Source organism: Seriola dumerili, unplaced genomic scaffold (genome assembly GCF_002260705.1).
Source record: "Seriola dumerili isolate Sdu_G_001 unplaced genomic scaffold, Sdu_1.0 BDQW01005691.1, whole genome shotgun sequence".
Classification (NCBI taxonomy): domain Eukaryota; kingdom Metazoa; phylum Chordata; class Actinopteri; order Carangiformes; family Carangidae; genus Seriola; species Seriola dumerili.
In genome coordinates, this window is record NW_019179946.1 from 679,843 (window position 1) to 699,503 (window position 19,661).

The 19,661-nt window shown below is 39.7% G+C and overlaps 1 protein-coding gene across 1 annotated transcript; it reads left to right on the forward strand.

Annotated features, from left to right (window-relative positions):
- The first annotated feature begins 1,068 nt into the window (after positions 1-1,068).
- On the forward strand, positions 1,069-17,661 carry LOC111239897 (prostaglandin G/H synthase 1-like). The gene is given in 13 exon segments (XM_022769837.1): positions 1,069-1,357; positions 1,447-1,530; positions 3,980-4,096; positions 5,471-5,611; positions 5,706-5,849; positions 6,935-7,116; positions 7,506-7,589; positions 7,924-8,170; positions 9,033-9,319; positions 10,190-10,337; positions 11,198-11,527; positions 15,545-15,675; positions 16,524-17,661. Coding segments are annotated over 13 exon segments (2,541 nt in total). The 5' UTR covers positions 1,069-1,311; the 3' UTR covers positions 17,124-17,661.
- Positions 17,662-19,661: the final 2,000 nt, after the last annotated feature.

Genomic DNA, 19,661 nt, shown 5'->3' on the forward strand with positions numbered 1-19,661 from the left:
TCACCACAGCTTCTCTGTTTATTTTCTGTACTGTTGATATGGTTGCTATGGATGTTGCTTTTATAGAAATAATATAAATCAAAATGTTTGAGTTTAAGCTTTAAGTATGTATATTTTTTGTCTGCAGTTGTAGATTTAGTGCATACTTGCACACAGGGTTTGTCATGTCTTGATATATGAAGATACTCTTTGTTTATGTTAAAGGGAAAATAATGAAATAGTAATCGGGCATCGTTTCCTTACATTGTGTGTGTGCCCACCGTAGCTTAAGTTGTTGTAGAACCGTATTATGGCAATGAAAATGTACAAATAACTTAAATAAAATTCAAAATTACACTATTTCCAAAGCAAAACTCTTAATCACCGGCAAGTATTTGTGAAAAAAAACTTTACATTACATTATTCAAGTACATAATATAACTTTCATGGGTTTCTTAAGCTCCAGGGTTTGAGTTGATGTCATCCATTACATCCATGCAGTCCTGACAGACCTCCTCTACTTTGGCCTTGTGACCTGTGCTGATGATGTTTTCCTACTCTGTAAACGGAGTGTCGTTTGTGGAGTGATACTGCTCAAGCAAACATCATTCTGGCCAAGGAAACAAGCAGAGAGTCTTGTGATGGCTCTCGCAGCCTGCATGTGATGATCTGTGAAAAGGAAGCAACGATGAAGTGGTTAAGGAAAGGCAAAGGTTTGTAGCCATGGTGACGGTCGACCCATCGTTTGGTCCACAAACATTAGCTGGACTGTAATTGTTCTGTCATGTTAAAGTGTCCCCCGTCAACCACAACAGACAGGGAGCCAGTGTCAACAAAAACAGGACTCTCAAACTGCCGCAGCCAGATGGAATTCAGCCAACATTAATTGTATAATGAATGGTATTTTGTATGATATAGACCCAGAGAAAATCGTGGAAAACCCACACTATCCTCCCCTGACCCTCCAAAAATGATACATCTTGTCAAAACTATCTAATTCCCCTGGCTTAGTGTGAGGGGAGGAAATATAAAGGCAGAAATTCAGCAGTATACAGCATTCAACCTTTTACCACTTTGTACCAGCAGGAGGCGATGAAGAGCCAGAGACCTGCACCCTAAAGACAAAGTCACCACCCCACTTTCCATCTCCATTCTGAAGGCAGGTAAAGGCGCAATGCGACAGAGCTGCAGCACTCACAGACAAGAGTTAACCCACCAGGCTGCTCGTCTTGCCGCTCTGTCACTCTCACTGTCTGTCTGTTAACAACTGGATCTCCTCCCTACAACTCTGGACCAGCCAAAGTCTGGATTACTGCACTTTTCTTCAGTTTTATGAGTTGGAATGAAATTCTCCTGAACGAAGCTGCTGTAATGAAATGTGAGTATGACTGTCTGTTGCTTGTGTGGCTGCTTTGTGTTTTACCTCTCTGCCCCTGAACACAAATTGATTTCAAACTTTTGCTGAAGCCTCTGTCCTAGGGTCAGTTTGGGCTCTTCTATTGCTGGTGTGGGAGCCTGCATGCCTGGGTGATGAGGTTACCTCCAACACAGGTAGGTGAGAGGTCAGTGGGTTTGGCCACACTGTTATGCCTCCATTGTAATATGAATTGTCGGCTAGCCTGAACATTTCCTGCGGCCAGATCTCAGGCAGGAAGCATATGATTAGGAGGCATTAAATCCATGTGTGAGCATGCCTGTGTTTTCATTTTCCCATAGTTTTATCAGGTCTTCCCCCAAGTACAATGGCCACTAGACATTCTTGTAACCCTGATAACAAAGACAGGTCCTTACAGGCCTGATCCTGGGACAATTACATGACTTCATTAACTAGACGTGGCACTGCAAAAAAGATGTAATGTTTGACACCTTATTTCTCTTGTGGAACAGATAATAACAGATTTCAACACATACCATCTTGTTTTGTACTTAATTTAAAGTGAAAGAGAGGTAAGATCATTTTATTTGTTTAATAAACGGAGCATGAGGAAGACGTGATTTCAAGACCCACCACTGCAAGATTTGCCAAAGTGGATACATGTATTTTCTTATAGTTAAGCCCCCTAATAAACTTTTCCTGCCTGACCTGTGGAGACATGCAGCCTGACCTGTGTGGCTACAAACCCCCCCCCACTTCCCTCACACCCCTTATATACACAATATACCATCCTGCCCTCGGGCCAGCGTTATCAGTTCACATCTTGTGAAGAACAAGTTTCACTGCCTCATTCTTTTGCATCTGTCCTCTGCTTTTCATGTGCAAAGACTTTTGATTAAGGAGTGAGAGGGTTATTCCACTGAAGCCCCACATGGGATGATGCGAATTCCAGGCTTTTGAAACTAATTGAGTCACAGGAGACAAACTTCTATAAACTATTGACTCACAGACAGTGATTCATTTCCATGTACCTGTAAAACAATGGGGGTACATTTGAACTTTTTCTGACCTATTTGATCAGATAGCGATCGTGTGGGTTTTTTTTTGAGTGTGCTGCTGAAAGTTCATCAGAGGAGCATGCCTTTTACCTGCATGTTTCTTAGTTTATCTCATTGTTCACATTGAATTATCACATTGTTCAACCTGCGTGTCAACACTTTAATTTATCTGTGCGTAAATCAAAGAGTGAAGGAATGTAAGCTGCAAACACACTTATCAACCATCATGCAGTAATTTAAGAGGCTGTAATTTCTCAACATGTGTAAATTTTGCTTGTGTGTCATGTTCAAAAACGTCCCTTAACATTAGCCCCCCCCCCCCCCCCCCCCCCCCCCGCCCCCCCCCCACCCCCCCCCCCCCCCCCCCCCCCCCCCCCCCCTCCCCCCCCCCCCCCCCCCCCCCCCCCCTCCCCCCCCCCCCCCCCCCCCCCTTTTGTTTCTGTGTGAAAGAACAAAGGGCTTTTCATGTGGCTGACCTGAATGGCAAAAATGTTGTTGTGTCCCCCCCCACTGATTTGTTTGATTTGTAAAGACTGATGAAGCCGCTTGGATAAGAGGCGAAACGTCTTCCACAGACAAATACAAGTCCAGTTGCCTTCGATTTAATTTGAGAGAGAGATTTGTAAAGACGTTTACGATACATATACAAGACATAACCATAACATAGTCATACACCCATGACAAAGTTCGTATTTCTATGTTTGCGGTTTTAAATGTCAGTTTTAAACACAGAATCCATCTTAAAGAGTGAATCCTAAAATCTTATGTTTCTAGGGGAATAGTTACGGTAAATAGGCTTATATGCTTTCTGGCAGAGAGTTAGATGAGAAGAACAATACCACTCCCATGTCTTTCCTTTAAATATAAACTCAGCTTGGCTCAGCACAAAGTCTGGAAACAGAGGGAAACAGGTAATACAATACACCTTCCAGCACGTCTAAAGCTCACTAATTAACCAATTATATGTAATTTGTTTACTTTGCTAGTTTAAGGGGTGGTTATGTGGCCAGACACAGTAGCTTCCTGCAGTCTCCGCTGGTAGTACCAGATCCCACAGTTCGTTCCATGCCAGTGTTCGAGAAATTGTTAGGAAACATTAAGAAATGATGACCTTGTAAAAGTAAGTGTTTTCAGAAATGTTAATGAGCTGAGATTGTTTTACCTGTTTTCAACTAAAATAAAGTTACTTTTTTCAACTGTCAACATTTGTACTACAGCAACAATGATCTTTTTTCAATGTGCTGACAATATTTTCTACAAAACTCCTGAAAAACAAGAGCTACACAAGGAAATTGAAATTGAAATGGAATTACATCATTGGCAGATGGCTGTTGTTTTTTTATCTTTTAAAAAAAATAGAAGCAGGTCCTGAGGGCTCAGTCAGAGAAATGCAGAGGTGGTAATCCAATCCAACAGAGATGTTTTTGTATGCGTCATATTGTAAGGCAGTCAAGATAGTAGTTGCTCTGGGTTTCTTAAAATGTCATATCTATATGAAATCTGCCTGCCAGAGTTTTTGTATACATTTCTGTGTATTGATATGAGTTCTTCTTCTTGTTTTCCACAGTGAACCCATGCTGTTATCTCCCCTGTCAGCATTGGGGTGTGTGTGTAAGGTATGGTGAAGACAAGTATGAGTGTGACTGCACCCGCACCGGCTACTACGGAGAAAACTGCACCATCCGTGAGTCCACTTATCCTTATGAGACCAGCCCTCATATTCTCTTTTATTACTCCGCTTTTTGGGAATTTGAAATATTCTGTTACTCCTTTGTACATAACATGGAAGGGGTCGGATGGTTGGCTGATGAAAGACTTTCATTTTGTTGTTGTTAAATCAGGAAATAGTGTAACACAGCCTGGCTTACAGAGTTAGGATTTCTTGTCTAGACCCAAATATTTGGAAAAACTTTGAGAAACAGGAGCATTTGCCAAGAAAAAGACCAGCTGTATAAGAACTGCTTCTGGTGATCGCTTCACTGAAGCACCTATTAATTCAGCTGGTCTACTTCTCATTAACAAGGACCCCTCACATACTGTAGTCCCTAATCAGATGTGATGTATTTGGCTGAAAGTTATGTAGTTACGTCACACTCACTAGGCATAAATACAATTAACCATTGCTTTGATTGTGCAGAGAAAGAAAAGTCAGAGTGGGAGGAGAAGGAAGGAAAAGATAAGTCAAACAGGATAAGGGAAAATGGGAACAAGTGACAGCCTAACATAAACTAATACCTCTTACGCAAGATAGAATAGCCAGATACACGTAGCTCCATTATTTTACACTGATAGAATCAACTTCAAAACATCCTTAGTACGTTTAACATTTTTGTTAAAGGAATAGTTTGATATTTTGCAAATATACTTGTTTACTTTCCTTGTATTCAAATTTAAATACGTTGGATGAAAAACTACATGAAACAACAAATAAAATGCCCACCATGTGTTAAAGGGTTGCTGAATAGCCAACATTAGCATTAACAGCTGTTTATCTACCATATCAGTATCAAATTTCCTTTCTTTACTTGCTAAGAGCCGTCTCCAGCGGTGGAAAGCAACACCTATGTTGACACTTGTTTTGCCTCTATTTCTATCCCTTCTTTTCCTCTAGTTGCCATAGTTGCCAATTAATTTACTCTTGGTTGACCAATCAATTAATTGACTGATCATCACGGCTCAAGTGGAATGTACTCCCCTCCTGACATGGCCAGGTTAACCTGCTAAGGGATCCCTGGGCAGAAGTGAAATGCTAAGCTCCTATTAGCCCCCTGTTCCCCACACACTGTGGATGCAATTTGTGCAGCTTCTCTACACTGTAATCCACTCGCTGAATTGCCGTTTTGTTTCATTCATTCAATAAATTGCTGAACAATTTTGAGATGTGGGTGGCTATTCAGAGGTCTGTAGCCAGGCTATTAAACCAAGCCCAGACTTGCTGAGTGTCCTGCTGAATGATTATGATGACATAATCATGACTTTGTTATACTGAGTGAATTTCCACTTTCATTTCCCAGACGCCCCTGATTTCCAGTAACAAAAGTGTGTTTTTCCATCACAGCTGAGTTTTGGACCAGAACGCGTCAGTTCTTCAAACCGAGCCCAGATGTAGTGCATTACATTCTCACTCATTTCCACTGGCTCTGGGACATCATCAACCACACCTTCCTACGGGATGTTCTCATGCGGCTGGTTCTAACAGGTCTGGAGTCAGCAGTTCAATTTAAGAAATTCATTCACGGATGTCACTCATTCACGTATTCTGAGAACCCTATTTTTTCTTTTTGTGTGAACAGTAAGGTCCAACTTAATACCCAGCCCTCCAACCTTCAACTCAAAGTACGGCTACCTCAGCTGGGAATCCTACTATAACCTGAGCTACTACACTCGGATTCTGCCCCCGGTGCCAGATGATTGCCCTACACCTCTGGGAGTCAAAGGTTAGCCCCTCATTTATACAAAGCTTAAAGCTGTAATAATCAATATTTCTGTATCATGCATGGATGATGGTGTCACTCGAACGGACAAATCAACAGACTATTAGCACCCAACTCTGCTGCAACTCTGATCTCTGTGGATCAATTTTGTGTCTTTCAGCTCATTGTTTTGGTTTTATGGCCCACACCTCTGGTGTTGTTCCATATCTGCTGGATGCGTGATAGATAACCGAATAACTTGTTGCTCTGCCCTCAAGTGGCAAAAAAGTCAATTAATACAAGTTTAAATATAGACCTCTATGTGTTGAGTGATATTCCCCATTTATAAGAGTGATATGAACCTCAGTGCTTTTTTGATAGCAAGTGAAATGTGCATATGAGTATTGAACAACAGTGGTGGCATGTACTAAGATAATTCCAGTGGGTGTGTTATTATTATTATTATTATTATTACTGTTGTTGTTGTTGTTATTATTATTGTTATGTGTTGCAATGATGTATAATTTTCACCCATGCATTCCCATGTAGTCAGAAATGTAATGTTTTACCTGCTCAAGGTAAAGGGTATTTTAACTACTTGTTATACTATTGGGTAGTTTAATGTATAACAATGTTAAATACAATATAGTATTTTATAAGGCATCTTATCTTGTATTTTGTATGAAAATTCTAACCGGAAATGTGTGCTGTACCTGTCGCATCAATGTAGTAATGTAAAGGTAAAACGCTTCCTACTAAAATGTGGGGAACTATAAAGTAGCATAAAATGGAATATAAATGTTGTAAAACTGTATTTACAGTAAGTATAGTACCTGAGTAAATGTACTAAGTTACTTTCCACAAATCGATTATTTCAATATTGTCTTACAGCATCAATAATATCAAATTCTGAAGATATCTTTTGCCCGATGTTTTATCAGTGAAACTAAACCTCTCACCACAGTGACACGCATGCAGATTATTGACCTTGAATGGTTCACAACTGTATCAGTGCTGTTTTCACAGATCAACTTTTTCAGTATTATGACTACAGGCTCAGTATATCTTTTTTCCTGTGCTGCATGTGACATTGTGGTGTTTCCGTTCAGGAAAAGGTGGGCTGCCTGACCCTGAGCTGCTGGTTGAGAGGCTGCTGAAGAGACGAACGTTCAGACCCGACCCTCAGGGCTCCAACCTCATGTTCGCCTTCTTCGCACAGCACTTCACCCACCAGTTCTTCAAGACCTACAATCGCATGGGTCTGGGCTTCACTAAGGCGCTAGCGCATGGGGTTAGTCCATTTAGAGCTTTTGTACATTTAATAATAATAATAAAAAATAATCCCTAATCAAAATAAATGTCACTTTTCCTTGAAGATCTAAGTATCTAGACAGTGTTGGACTAACAGAACGAAGACTGAGGAATCACCTCCCCGTTTACTCACCCAAATAAGACAACAAGACTAAAGTCTTAGTTGCGACCTTATACTATAATTTACCAGTAAAATAGTCAGTAGATTTACTCCAGTTTTGGTGGCGTGAAGCCCAACAGAATTTGGCTCTAATCTTTGTTTGTACTTATGCTTTTAATGTGACTTTTTAGTGATTCAAAAATAGAAAGTTGGTATATTTATTTGCTCTCATCCTCTCACTTATTTTCTGTCATGTGTGACACATACAGGTGGATGCAGGGCACATTTATGGAGACAACTTGGAACGTCAGCTCCACCTCAGGCTTCACGAAGACGGAAAACTTAAGTATCAGGTGAGAGAGTTGAAACTGTGACTAGAGAAAACACGTTCACAACAGGTTGGTCAAGATTGGAACAAAATTTAAACATGTGGTTTTCCTACAGTTTTGGGTGTAGTTTCCATTAAAAGGGCAGAGTGAATTTGTAGTTGTCATTGATCAAACATGCAATCTGTTACTCCCTTGTTTATCATTCAATCTTAGCAGCATCTGTATGCTGAACAAACATTTTGAAATGACACGTTGCAGCAGGAATATAGTGTCAGATAACATGGAAAGGGTTAGGAAAGATAAGATTTTGCAGTGACTTGTTTGCTGATATTGTGATTTGTTATTTTTTTCCCATCAGTTAATTGACGGCGAGATCTACCCTCCCTCTGTAGCTGATGCCCCAGTTAAGATGAGCTACCCCCCTGGAATCCCCCCTGAGGGTCAGATGGCTATTGGTCAGGAAGTATATGGACTTCTTCCCGGTTTGGGGATGTACGCCACACTGTGGTTGAGAGAGCATAACCGAGTCTGTGACATCCTGAAAGCAGAGCATCCCACCTGGGATGACGAACAGCTTTTCCAGACCGCACGCCTCATCATTATTGGTGAGCTGGGTGCACTTTCAAAAGAGTAATTTGACATTTTGGGAAATAGATTTATCAGTTTTCTTGTTGAGAGTTAGATGAGAAGATTAATTCCACTCACATGTGTGTATGGAAAATATGAAGTTACTGTCATTAGCTGGATGGCTTAGCTTAGCATAAAGAGTGGTAACAGGGAAACGGATAGCCTGGGTCTGTCCAAAGGTAACAAAATCTGCCCACCAGCACCTCTAAAGCTCACCAATTAACATGTTATATCTCATTTAAGTGTGCTTAATGGGGAGTTTATGCTGGGCTATTTTGTGGTGGGCCACAGAAAGTTTCTGGACTCTGTTGGTTACTTACCAGCCTCAAAGTGACGTCAAGTTTCCAGGAAGTCACTGCAGTAAGCCAAGAAAGACTCTGGCACATAACACCCTGTAAAACCGCAAATTGTTTCTATGCTTGGGTTTTTGTACAGGTTAAACAAACAAGATATGGCATGTTCACGAGTGAGCCTTAGATGCGCTGTTCAGTGGATGTTGTTAGCTTTGGATGGAGCCAGAGTAGCAATTTCCCCGTTTTCCATCTTTATGCTGTTGTCTGGAGCAAACCAAATTTTTTTCTCATCAAGAAAGCAAAGTATTTCCCAAAATGTCAGTCTATTCCTTTAACACATCAATTATTTTGCCTTTTTTATTTTGTTTGCCTAGTGCTGGTGTACTTGACATTTTTAATAACATCTCTGCAGACTTCCACATAAGATCATGGGTTTTGTTAGAGTCAGCTTAAGTTTGAACCTGTCCAGTTGTGACTCAGTCTGAGGTTGGCGTGTTTAATTATAATCTCCCTGCCCTCTCTCTCTGTGTCCCTGCGTGTTCCTCAGGTGAGACGATAAAAATCGTGATAGAAGAGTACGTTCAGCACCTCAGTGGATACCTGCTGCAGTTGAAGTTTGATCCCACCCTGCTGTTTAACTCCCACTTCCAGTATGGGAATCGTATTGCTCTGGAGTTCAGCCAACTCTACCACTGGCACCCCTTGATGCCTGACACCTTCTTCATTAACGGAGATGAGCTGTCATACACACAGTTCCTCTTCAACACTTCTGTTCTCACACACTACGGCATTGAGAAGCTGGTGGATGCTTTCTCTCGGCAAGTTGCTGGCCAGGTAACAAACCACAGACACACTAACTAACATCATGATGTAATATAATAAATATGCAAAAGGAGATTCATTCTATTTTTAGTGTACAATTGTTTGTAACTTCCTATCATTATAACAAAGTAATAGAACCTGCAGTAGTCTTTCAAAAAGCTGTCTTAATGTTTTTTTGGCATTCATACTTAATCTTCCTGTTTTGGTGGATATATATACATCCTGTTAATACTTGGCATGATTACAAGTTGACAACTTAGGGTATTGTTGTGTGATTAACTGAGTCTGGTGGAGACTGTTGTCGGGCTGAATGTTTTATAAGCTGAACAGAAACAGAATATTATGATATTGGTTTTTTGGGTTTCTTTTTCTGCCACATACTGAAATTTATGTATAGGCTGGAAACAATTAATATTTAGGCTATTAATGACAATCGTCACATAAATTATTACATTTTCAAGCCTACATTAGCCCATACACTTTTGAAACTTAATCACAGCTAAACATATACATACAACCCAGCAGCCTTTGTATAAATCAAAGCATGTCAACATGAGCTGCTTTTCACTGAATGGAAATGAAAAAACAGAGAATATCTTTTCTCTGTTTAATGAATTACTTCATGATGATTAAATAAGAAATTCTTTAGATATAATTGTGAACAAGAAACATAATACAGTGGGGCTGCATTAATTATGTAATTGTACTTTCCATCATTTGGCCCTGGCATTTTGATTAAACAAAGTAAACTTTATTAAGTAAAAACTTCATACTGGTTCATTTGAATAAAATGAATATCTCAAAGATTTTAAAACCCCTACTCATATTATACAGTATTTTGAATGGTGTTATGTTTCATGTTGTCAAACCTCTGTCCTGCAGATTGGTGGGGGCTATAACATCAATGCTGTGGTGACCAGAGTGGCTGTGGGAGCCATAAAGGAGTCCCGCCAACTCCGCATGCAACCCTTCAACGAGTACAGGAAGCGTTTCAATCTTAAGCCGTACACATCATTCAGACAATTCACTGGTAAGAAAAACAATTCTGTGTGCAGACCACACAGCACGAAGTGCAACCCTCAAAGCATGTGATTTATGGCTTTTGCAAGTCCATGAGAGCAGCTGAACATACATTCTTGGAATAAATGGCATCCGCTTGATTTCTAGGCATTTTGCTATATTGCTATAGCAATGTTTTCCATTGCTATCTTGTGAAGCGAAGTAACAGTTTTAGCCAAGTTCCTCAGTTGATGATACAGTCTGCATTGCTTGACATGCACTGCACTGTATGTACAACATCTGTATTTACATTAATGTTGGTTTGCATCATGTAGTTCTGGCACAGGAAAGTTATTCACAGGATAAAGATTATATAGCCACAGAGTCATCAAAGGTTTAGACACAGTAGTACTAAATTAGCTAAATGCTAACCATAGCATGATAACATGCCCGCAATAACAATGCTAACTTGATGCCTAGCTAATCAATTTAGCATGTTAGTATGCTAACATATGCTAATTAGCACTAAACACAAAGTACTGCTGAGGCTAATGGGAATGTCAGTAGTTTTGTAATAAACCAAAGTAGTGTACAAATTGAATGTTTGACTAACAATGGCACTAAATTGAAATTGTTGAACCATATTTCATGCTAATCCGTCCAGTATTTATTGAGATAATTTGCTCCAAACTACAAATGCCAACCACTTGGTGATACTAATGATCATCGGGTCTCATTTGAACCAAATTATATGGCAATCTGTCCAATAGCTGTTAAAATGATTAAGTAAAAAAAGACACAACCTGACCGATCAATGCTGCCATCTGTAGGGCCATGCTGCTAATGTGAGATTGTCCATTAACTCTGCAAACTTGTGATTACCTTTTGCAGATAATGAGGAGATAGCCAGTGTGCTTGAAGAATTCTACGAAGACATTGATGCTCTTGAATTTTATCCTGGCTTGATGTTGGAACGGACACGACAGGGGACCATATTTGGAGAGAGCATGGTGGAGATGGGTGCCCCCTTCTCTCTTAAAGGCCTCCTGGGAAATCCTATATGTTCTCCAGATTACTGGAAGCCTAGCACCTTTGGAGGCAAAGTCGGCTTTGACATAGTGAATTCTGCCACACTAAAGAGACTGGTCTGTCTGAACACCAGGACGTGTCCTCATGTGGCGTTTAGAATACCAACAGAGGAGCAATCACAGACAGGCAAAAGTGACAGTAAAGAACGATCTGATGAGCTATGACCCTTTCCAGGCACCAGAGGTTTATGGTTTGAGAGCATATATGAAGATAAAAGAGGCTGCTACTAAAAAACAAACAAGTGTTGAATATTTTTGAGAGGAGAATACAGTAATGCTTGTTTGAACAGCGCTGGAGAATCACATGGGACAGAGCTCAGTATTAAATCAAACATGCCTCTTCTTTAACTTGCTCAGTTAGTCTCACACAAACACATCGGTGAGGACATAAACATATGATTTTTGTTAAACGCTTAATGCCTGAGGACTGAAATACCAACACTGTCACTGTACAGTAATAAAGGTACAGAATGTACTGTCTGTAGGGTTATTTTAAAATAATAATCTTGCAATGTAATATTACCATTCACTGAAATAAAACTATAGACACAGAGTGCGTTATTGACCATTTATTTAGATTGGCAGTGAATAAAATCTTTGTTTTTACAATCCATTGTTCTGAACCACTGTCTCATGAGTTTCTATTCCCTCGTCCATTTCTCACCCACTGTTTGTCATCAATCCAGTGTTTTTTTTGGCTTGTGATTGAGCCCTGATGGCAGCAGAAGGCATACTCAAAAGGGTTTTTCCTTCAGCAAACGGTATACACAGCAGGGTTTAAAGACACATAAAACTGAAGCAATGTTTTCCTTATAGCTTAGATCATTTGATTTTAGGTAAACTCTGGTTACATATACAGTAGGTGTATTTCTGTCAGGAAACCGCCAGAAAAAACACATAAGCAGTGGTTGCAGTAGCACTGGTAGTAGTAGTGGTATGTATCCCATTTCATAGCCATATCGCCCTCTAGTGATGAAGTATTGAACTGCATAATAAAACTCCCAGCATCTTCCATGTGTCTCTGCAGACCTGAACCAGCTCCAAAGAGGTGGGGTGCCCCAAATTAAAGTTTTTCCCAGGATGATCATTAAAGAGACAGTGGAAACAAAAAGGCTAGACAACAAATTATGAAATTTCACTCATGTGCCTGCTCAGACTGGTGTTTTATAGAAACAAAGCAAAATAGCAATTTTCATGTCTTAAATGGCAGAGGTGCAGACACAGAGCCCAGTAAATCTTTCTCCAAATCTTCAAAATCTTATGAATCCTTTCATCTATGTTAAGTTTTGCTTGTTTCACTTTGTCAGAATTTTTTGTCAATAACACATTTAAAAACATTTTTTTTTTAAAGTTTTAATGCAATTAAACAAAGTCACAAATGGGTTAAATTAGTTGGGGAATAATATGCCTTCCCTCTCAGTCTCTCACTTGAGTTTATATTGCTTACATGCCTCAAATTTGGGAGAGCCTTTATTTTGGCCCTGCTGCATGTTCCCACTCTCTCATAAATAAAAAAGAAATTTAGAAAAAAGAGAGCGCCTTTATTCATATTTAAAGTGCACTCAGTCTACATCTGCAATCACAGTGGGAAAGTCTCCACAATCTGAAATCTCAGGATATTTCAGACGTCTTTTCTCAACATTCTCTAATCACAGTGTGAAACTTTCAGTGTGAGGTTTTATTATTATTCCACAGTTTTTCAGATCTTCATTATAAATTGAGTATGATAGTCCAGATGATATGTGCCAGATTTGAGGCGATATATTTCCGACGCCTACATTTCTGAAAATGTTTAGGACCCCATTTGTAGCCACAAGTGTACCAAGTTTCATGCTTTTATGAAAACGTGAACGTCATTTCCACATATCCCCTTAACAATAAATCAAAGGTGCAAAGCCATCAGCCTCTGGCCCCTACAAAGGATTGCTGTATCAATGTATTTCATGATAAAAGAAAACCATGAAATACCTCAGTGGAATCAAGTTTTATTTGCAGGTATATGCATATATGCCACAATATGCAATATTTCCTACGTCATTGGGATGGGCCATGTTGTCATGTTGCCTTTATGTGCTCTCAGTAAAGTCCAAATATTCCGTAAAGTAACGAAAAATGCGAAAATGTGCATATTTGGGTCGATATCTGTGTTCGTAAAGTTAAAGAAAATATTATAAATTAATCGACACTAATAAGTGACACGGCATCCAGTATATCCACATCATGAATATAGCCTGAATTGCAACTTTGAGCAAAATGTCGGTTGCCTTTGCGCCAATGTCTAACACATACGACACAACTGTGACCCGTGAAGGCAGCATAGTCCGTGGGAGTGGCTTGCAGCAGCTAAAGCTAGCGGATTAGCGTGAGCGGTGGTAGTTGGTGACATTTTACTTACATTAGCAGGCCATAGACTCAAGGTAAGATGGAAACCAAATATTCATGAGCAATTGATGTTTTGTATGTCGTTGTAGTAGTGTTTAACATAGGGATCGAGTTACATATGACGGTCTGTTCGGTAATGCTTGGTTTAGGGCAAGATAATGTTTACTAGTCAGCGGAAGAACAGCTAGCTCATTTGGCTAACGCTAACGCTCACTTTCACAAACGCAGTTAAAGTCTACTGGTTCGACCCGTGTCCTACTTAATAAACAAGCTAATTGGATTGTCTCCATCCTCTCTCCAATAGTGTTTAGGTACTTGAGGAAATAACTGTTACAGTTAACAGTTTGCTAACGATAATAACTAGTTGACTTAGCTGTCGCATCAGCAGGGATTCTTTTAAGGATGTGGGCCCTCTCTTCTACTGTTGTTTACATGTGTTGAAGACATTATATTCAAAGTCAGGGGAGATATATTTGTATTCATTGTCACCGAATGGCAGCCAAATCAAACAAAAGAGCTGTGCGCAGTAGTGTGGCATAATATTATCTTCTATTTTGCAATCTGACCACTGTCAAAGGGAGAGGGATTTTGAGAGTGTGTCCGCCCCCTGGTCTCTCCATCTGTGCACATACCGCTCAGTGCATCATTGAAGGCCTTTTAAGCTCAAGTTTTATAAATTGACACACTTAAGTGAAAGCTATGTATTGTGTAGATGTCCTATTTTTGAGATAAGCTCTTTGACAGCTTGGGTGGCTGTCAGTCTGGATTATTACGCTTCATTGATTGATGTGCTCACTCAGACTATTATGTGATAAAAGTGTTGTTAATCTGTAGAGGTTTTATCTGTGAGGCTGCAGCAACATTGTTAATAAGGCAAATGGCAGTTTTGTCTTGCTGTCAGCTGCCATGCCCATGCAAAATAGAATTTTTTTAGGCTGCAATCACTGCAACCTTATCGATTAACCTGGTTTAGAAAAAAACCCATCATAACTTTCCAGAACCCAAATTGATGTCCTTAAATTCTTTGTATATTTGCCCAACAGTAGTTGAAGCTCTAGTAAAATTACAATCCAAGAAAAATGCATCAGATTAGTTCATATTGACGTTTAATATACACACTTTCCCTTGCAATTAGTACAAAGATGAAGGATGAGCTCCCAGTCATGTTGATAATCATAATAAACAGAGACATAATGAAACTATCTTATATAAAAACATTATGCTTAGCTGTGTTCGGACAAATTTGTATTATTGAGTTGTATCGGTGTCCCGTTTAACTCATTAGTAACTTCTTCACTCAGGTGAGCCGTGTCATGACGACTCTGGATGACAAGATACTGGGAGAGAAGCTGCAGTACTACTACAGCAGCAGTGAGGATGAGGGCAGCGACAATGAGGATGAGGATGGAGAGAACAAGACCATCCGGGACGCTAACGTCAATGAGCCTGAGATAGACTACAGTGCTGATGGAAGTGCTGTCAACACAGGTATCTAACACAAATTTGAGAAGTTTTATTTTGAATAATGACTTAACCAATTAATCAATTATCAAAATGGTTGCCAAACAATTTTCATTTGCTCGACTAATAAACTAATTGACTTGTAAGAGTTTTTAGTAACACACTATTGTATTAGTGGTGTAAAAATGTCTTAAATGACACTGATAATTTTTTAGACATTTTCCATCACTGATTCATTACTAGTTTCCCACTTTAACTGATTATCCATTTATCATTTATATGGACATATTATTTATTTAGAGCATAGTACATATTTACAGTAGTTACTATGATGACAGTGACACTGGCTGTTCCTTCTCAGGACCAAAGGGTGTGATCAATGACTGGAGGAAATACAAGCAGCTGGAGGTGGAGCAGAAACAAGAGCAGAAGAAAGAAATGGAAAGACTGATCAAGAAGCTGTCGATGACCTGTCGCTCTGACTTAGACCTGGAAAAAGACAAAGAGAAACAAAAAGAGCTGCAGGAAAAAATTCAAGGCAAAGTAAGTAAGATGGGGACAAAATACACACATAGGAACGAAATGCTTGTGGAAACATCCCTTAGCTTAAATTTCTTCTTCCTCACACCGTCCCAGCAGTGCATTGGAGACTCTCTTGAAACTGTGCCACATATGCTAATGGAAAAAGGCTGAATAAGGGCAAGATATTAATTATAGATAACCAGATTAACACAGTGGAATCCCTGCGCCTTCTCTATTTCATGACATTGTCTAATTATGGATTAGTAAAGTTAGCACCTGCCAACCATTTGACACATTTCAAACGTCCTGAGAAATATTATTTAGGTTTATTCTTGTCATGGAGTTAGACCAGCATGGATACATTTTAAAGGAAATGTTTGACATTGTGGAAAAACACTTTTATATATGCATCAGACCATTATTTTGCTGGGAGTAGTAACTTTGTGTGATCTCCACTGGTATATTGGCCTGGACCAGCTGCCAGAAAATACTTTGGCACATTACCCTCTTGAAAAATGGTGAATTGTTGTTTTTATATCTCAGATTTTGTACAACTTAAACATACAAGATACTACATGTTTATTTGTCATCTTTGGACAGAAGGAGGCTTTTTGTTTTCACCCATTTCTAGTCTTTGTGTCAAGTTAAACTAACCAGCTACTGGTTATAGATTCATATTTACTGTGTAGACAGAAGAGTTGTATCAATCTTGTAATCTCTGTAAACCTCTGGGCAAAAAAGCAAATAAGAACTATTCCTTCAACTAACTGCGTGTGTTTTCCTCTTTGTCTACTCCACAGATGACCATGCAGGAGTACAACATGCTCCAGGAAGAGGAGGATGATGAAGACTTCCTCCAGCATTACCGTATGCAGCGCATTGAAGAGATGCGGCGTCAGCTCTGCCGTGGTAAACGTTTTGCGCAGGTCTATGAGCTTAACAGCGGAGAGGACTTCCTGGAGGCTTTAGACAAGGAGGATAAAAGCACACTGGTCATGATCCACATCTACGAGCCGGAGGTCCCGGGCTGTGAGGCCATGAGTGGCAGCCTGCTGTGTCTGGCTCAGGAGTACCCGCTAGTCAAGTTCTGCAGCGTACGCAGCTCGGCCATCAGCACCAGCGCACTGTTCAGAGACAGTGCTCTGCCTGCTCTGCTCGTTTACAAAGGAGGAGACCTGATCGGCAACTTTGTACGGCTCACAGACCAACTCGGGGAAGATTTCTTTGCTGTAGACCTGGAGGCCCTGCTGCAGGAGTACGGCCTGCTGCCTGACAAGCCCCCCGTTGTCCCGAAGACGGTTCGCAATGGAGCCATCATACAGACCACTGTGAGTGATGAGGACTCTGACCTTGATATAGACTAGAGCCATGATATCTAACATGCATTATATGCTTGGGAAACATGCGTACAGTCTGCATGGATGATAGATAATTTATATATATATGTGGACCCCCTGCAGTAACAGACTGAGCCAGGATTGCTATTTTACTACTCATACAGCTACATACAACCAGCATTGAAGCAGTACCAAAAGTAAATGCACAAAAAAACATCATGGTCCAGTGGACGTTCATCATTCCAAGGTAAACATGAGTTATATTTAATGAGAGTAAATATTAGTCATTATCATTATTGAGGACCTGTTGTTATGCCCAGTGAGAATGCTGTAGGTGTAGGTTGAGCTCTGACTGTCAACTATTTATTTGTGTTAAAACACATTTCCCTGTTTTGTTTCATGTGCATCTTCTTTGTTTTATGTGTGTCATTCTGTAGAATACAAAACCTCCAGATCTAACTGACTTTTAGTTAATTTTTTAAATTTTATATGTGCTGTACCATTTCAAATAGAAAGAAAAATAAACTGTTAAGTCTTTGGACTCACTGCCTGTTGTATTAATATTTATTAGAGTTGTCCAATAAAACAAAAAGAAGCAGAAAAATTTAAGCGACACTAACCAATATTTTTATTTCGACTAGGTGTGGTGTGAAAAGACATGCTCATAGTAAAGAAACCAACAGATAATAATCAGCCAGCTCTGCAGTTCCCCGCAGCTTTGAAGCATCCTTTAGCTTCTTTCAGCCCACTGTTTTGGTTTTCCAGCCCACTAGCTCATTCTTATAAACCTTGTTATAAACCCACTCCTACCTGCTCAGCATCAAGTTATAAAGTTACCAACTAGGGGATGAACATAGTGGAACATTTTAGCAGCTAAGAGCCAGATATTGCCCTCTGGAGCTGGTGGAGACCAAACCATAGCTAGAAGGAGCTTGAATATTGGACTTACAGTTATAACCTAATCCTGCATTGAATTCAGATTGCCAATGCAAGCACAGAAGATTCACAGGAAATGACGCATGGGCTCACACACATTGATTATCCACCTTACTGTCTACTGTTCAGTCGCTTTATACGTTATCACATTAGAAGTGCTCAGCTGGCAGAACACAGGAAACATTTCACCATGTTTAGCGCTGATGGCAACCGGTTATCAAAAATACCTCAACAAATCAACACAACTGCTGAATGTGTAAATACCAGTAAGCAACTGTTTCCTAACACATACCCTGACATTCATCATAACGACTTCTTAAGGCAATAATATGTCATTGTGTTTACAGATTCTTCTGCTGCCTCCAAGTGGCCAAAAATATCACTGCATGCAGCTTTAATATCCAGTAAACAGATTAGTAATGAAAGGTTAAACACATTGGGTTGCCTGAGTTTGTCCCATTTGTAGCCATTTATTGTATTTACAAATGAGCTCATGAATTCTAGTATTGACATTTTTAAAGCAGACATTTCGACTTGTCAGATAGGTTTAATTAATACTATAAGAGTCGTAGTAGTAGATTAGAGTTATTAGTGTTATTAGTATAAGTGCTGTGAAAAAAGATGTGTAATTTTTCAAGGAATCCAAGCTACTCCATGTTTGTTGGTGTTTATAGCTGCACAGTTGAAATAAGTAGCATAAATTATTTGGAGAATAATAGTAAAAGTAGAAGTCTCATTTTGTTAAGATCTTAAATTTGTAGTAATATATTATAAACAGAGATATAAAAGTATCTTATGTAATTAATTCCCATTATCATCACTATGATAATGACAAAAATATGGCTGATGAAACAACTGCTACACAAGTAACTGAAAATGGAAGAAAAAAAGAGATCATCTGCCCACATAGCCACAATAAAAATAATTAGATAACAAACAGAGTTTAACCTGCTATAATTCAGCTTCTTCTGTGATGATACACCAGCATCAACAGGCTCCTTTCCAGTTCAGTAAATTTCCCAGAGGTGATTTGTCTAACAGATTGTGGATAGGTCAAATCATCCAATCCTGTCCGCTCGATAATCACTCTGGACAGGAAGAGCCAGGGTTAGTGCTAATCTCTGTAACAATATCAAAACTCACCATTTAGCTATATTAAATTACACAGTATCGTTTGCACTTGTCCCCGTTGGCAATGAGATGCTAACTTTACTTTGTATGGAAAAAAGTGAACAGCCTGGAAAACAGCTCCTCAGTGGACACCAGGCTCATGTCACCTATAAACATCTCATCAACAGCAGGGTGAGGCAGGGTAATGTCAGCAGCAGGAGGGCTGTGTCTTCATATAAAGAGGGAGCAGCTGAGCCGTGCAGGTCATGTCCACAAAAGGCATGTTCCAACAGGAGATGGGTTTCTGCACTGATGCCTGCCAGGAATGGATAAATACTGTCACATCATTGTGTATTTAGCAACATTATCTTTATAATCCAGTGTTTATTATCCACGAAGTGCTGCTGGAAGGTTCACGTGGGGCAGAGTTGATTAACAAATCATTTCATTATCCCTCTGGTGCTTACATGACATGTGAAGTCTAACTGCAGCCCACATGGCCATGGAATCAATGCCGAC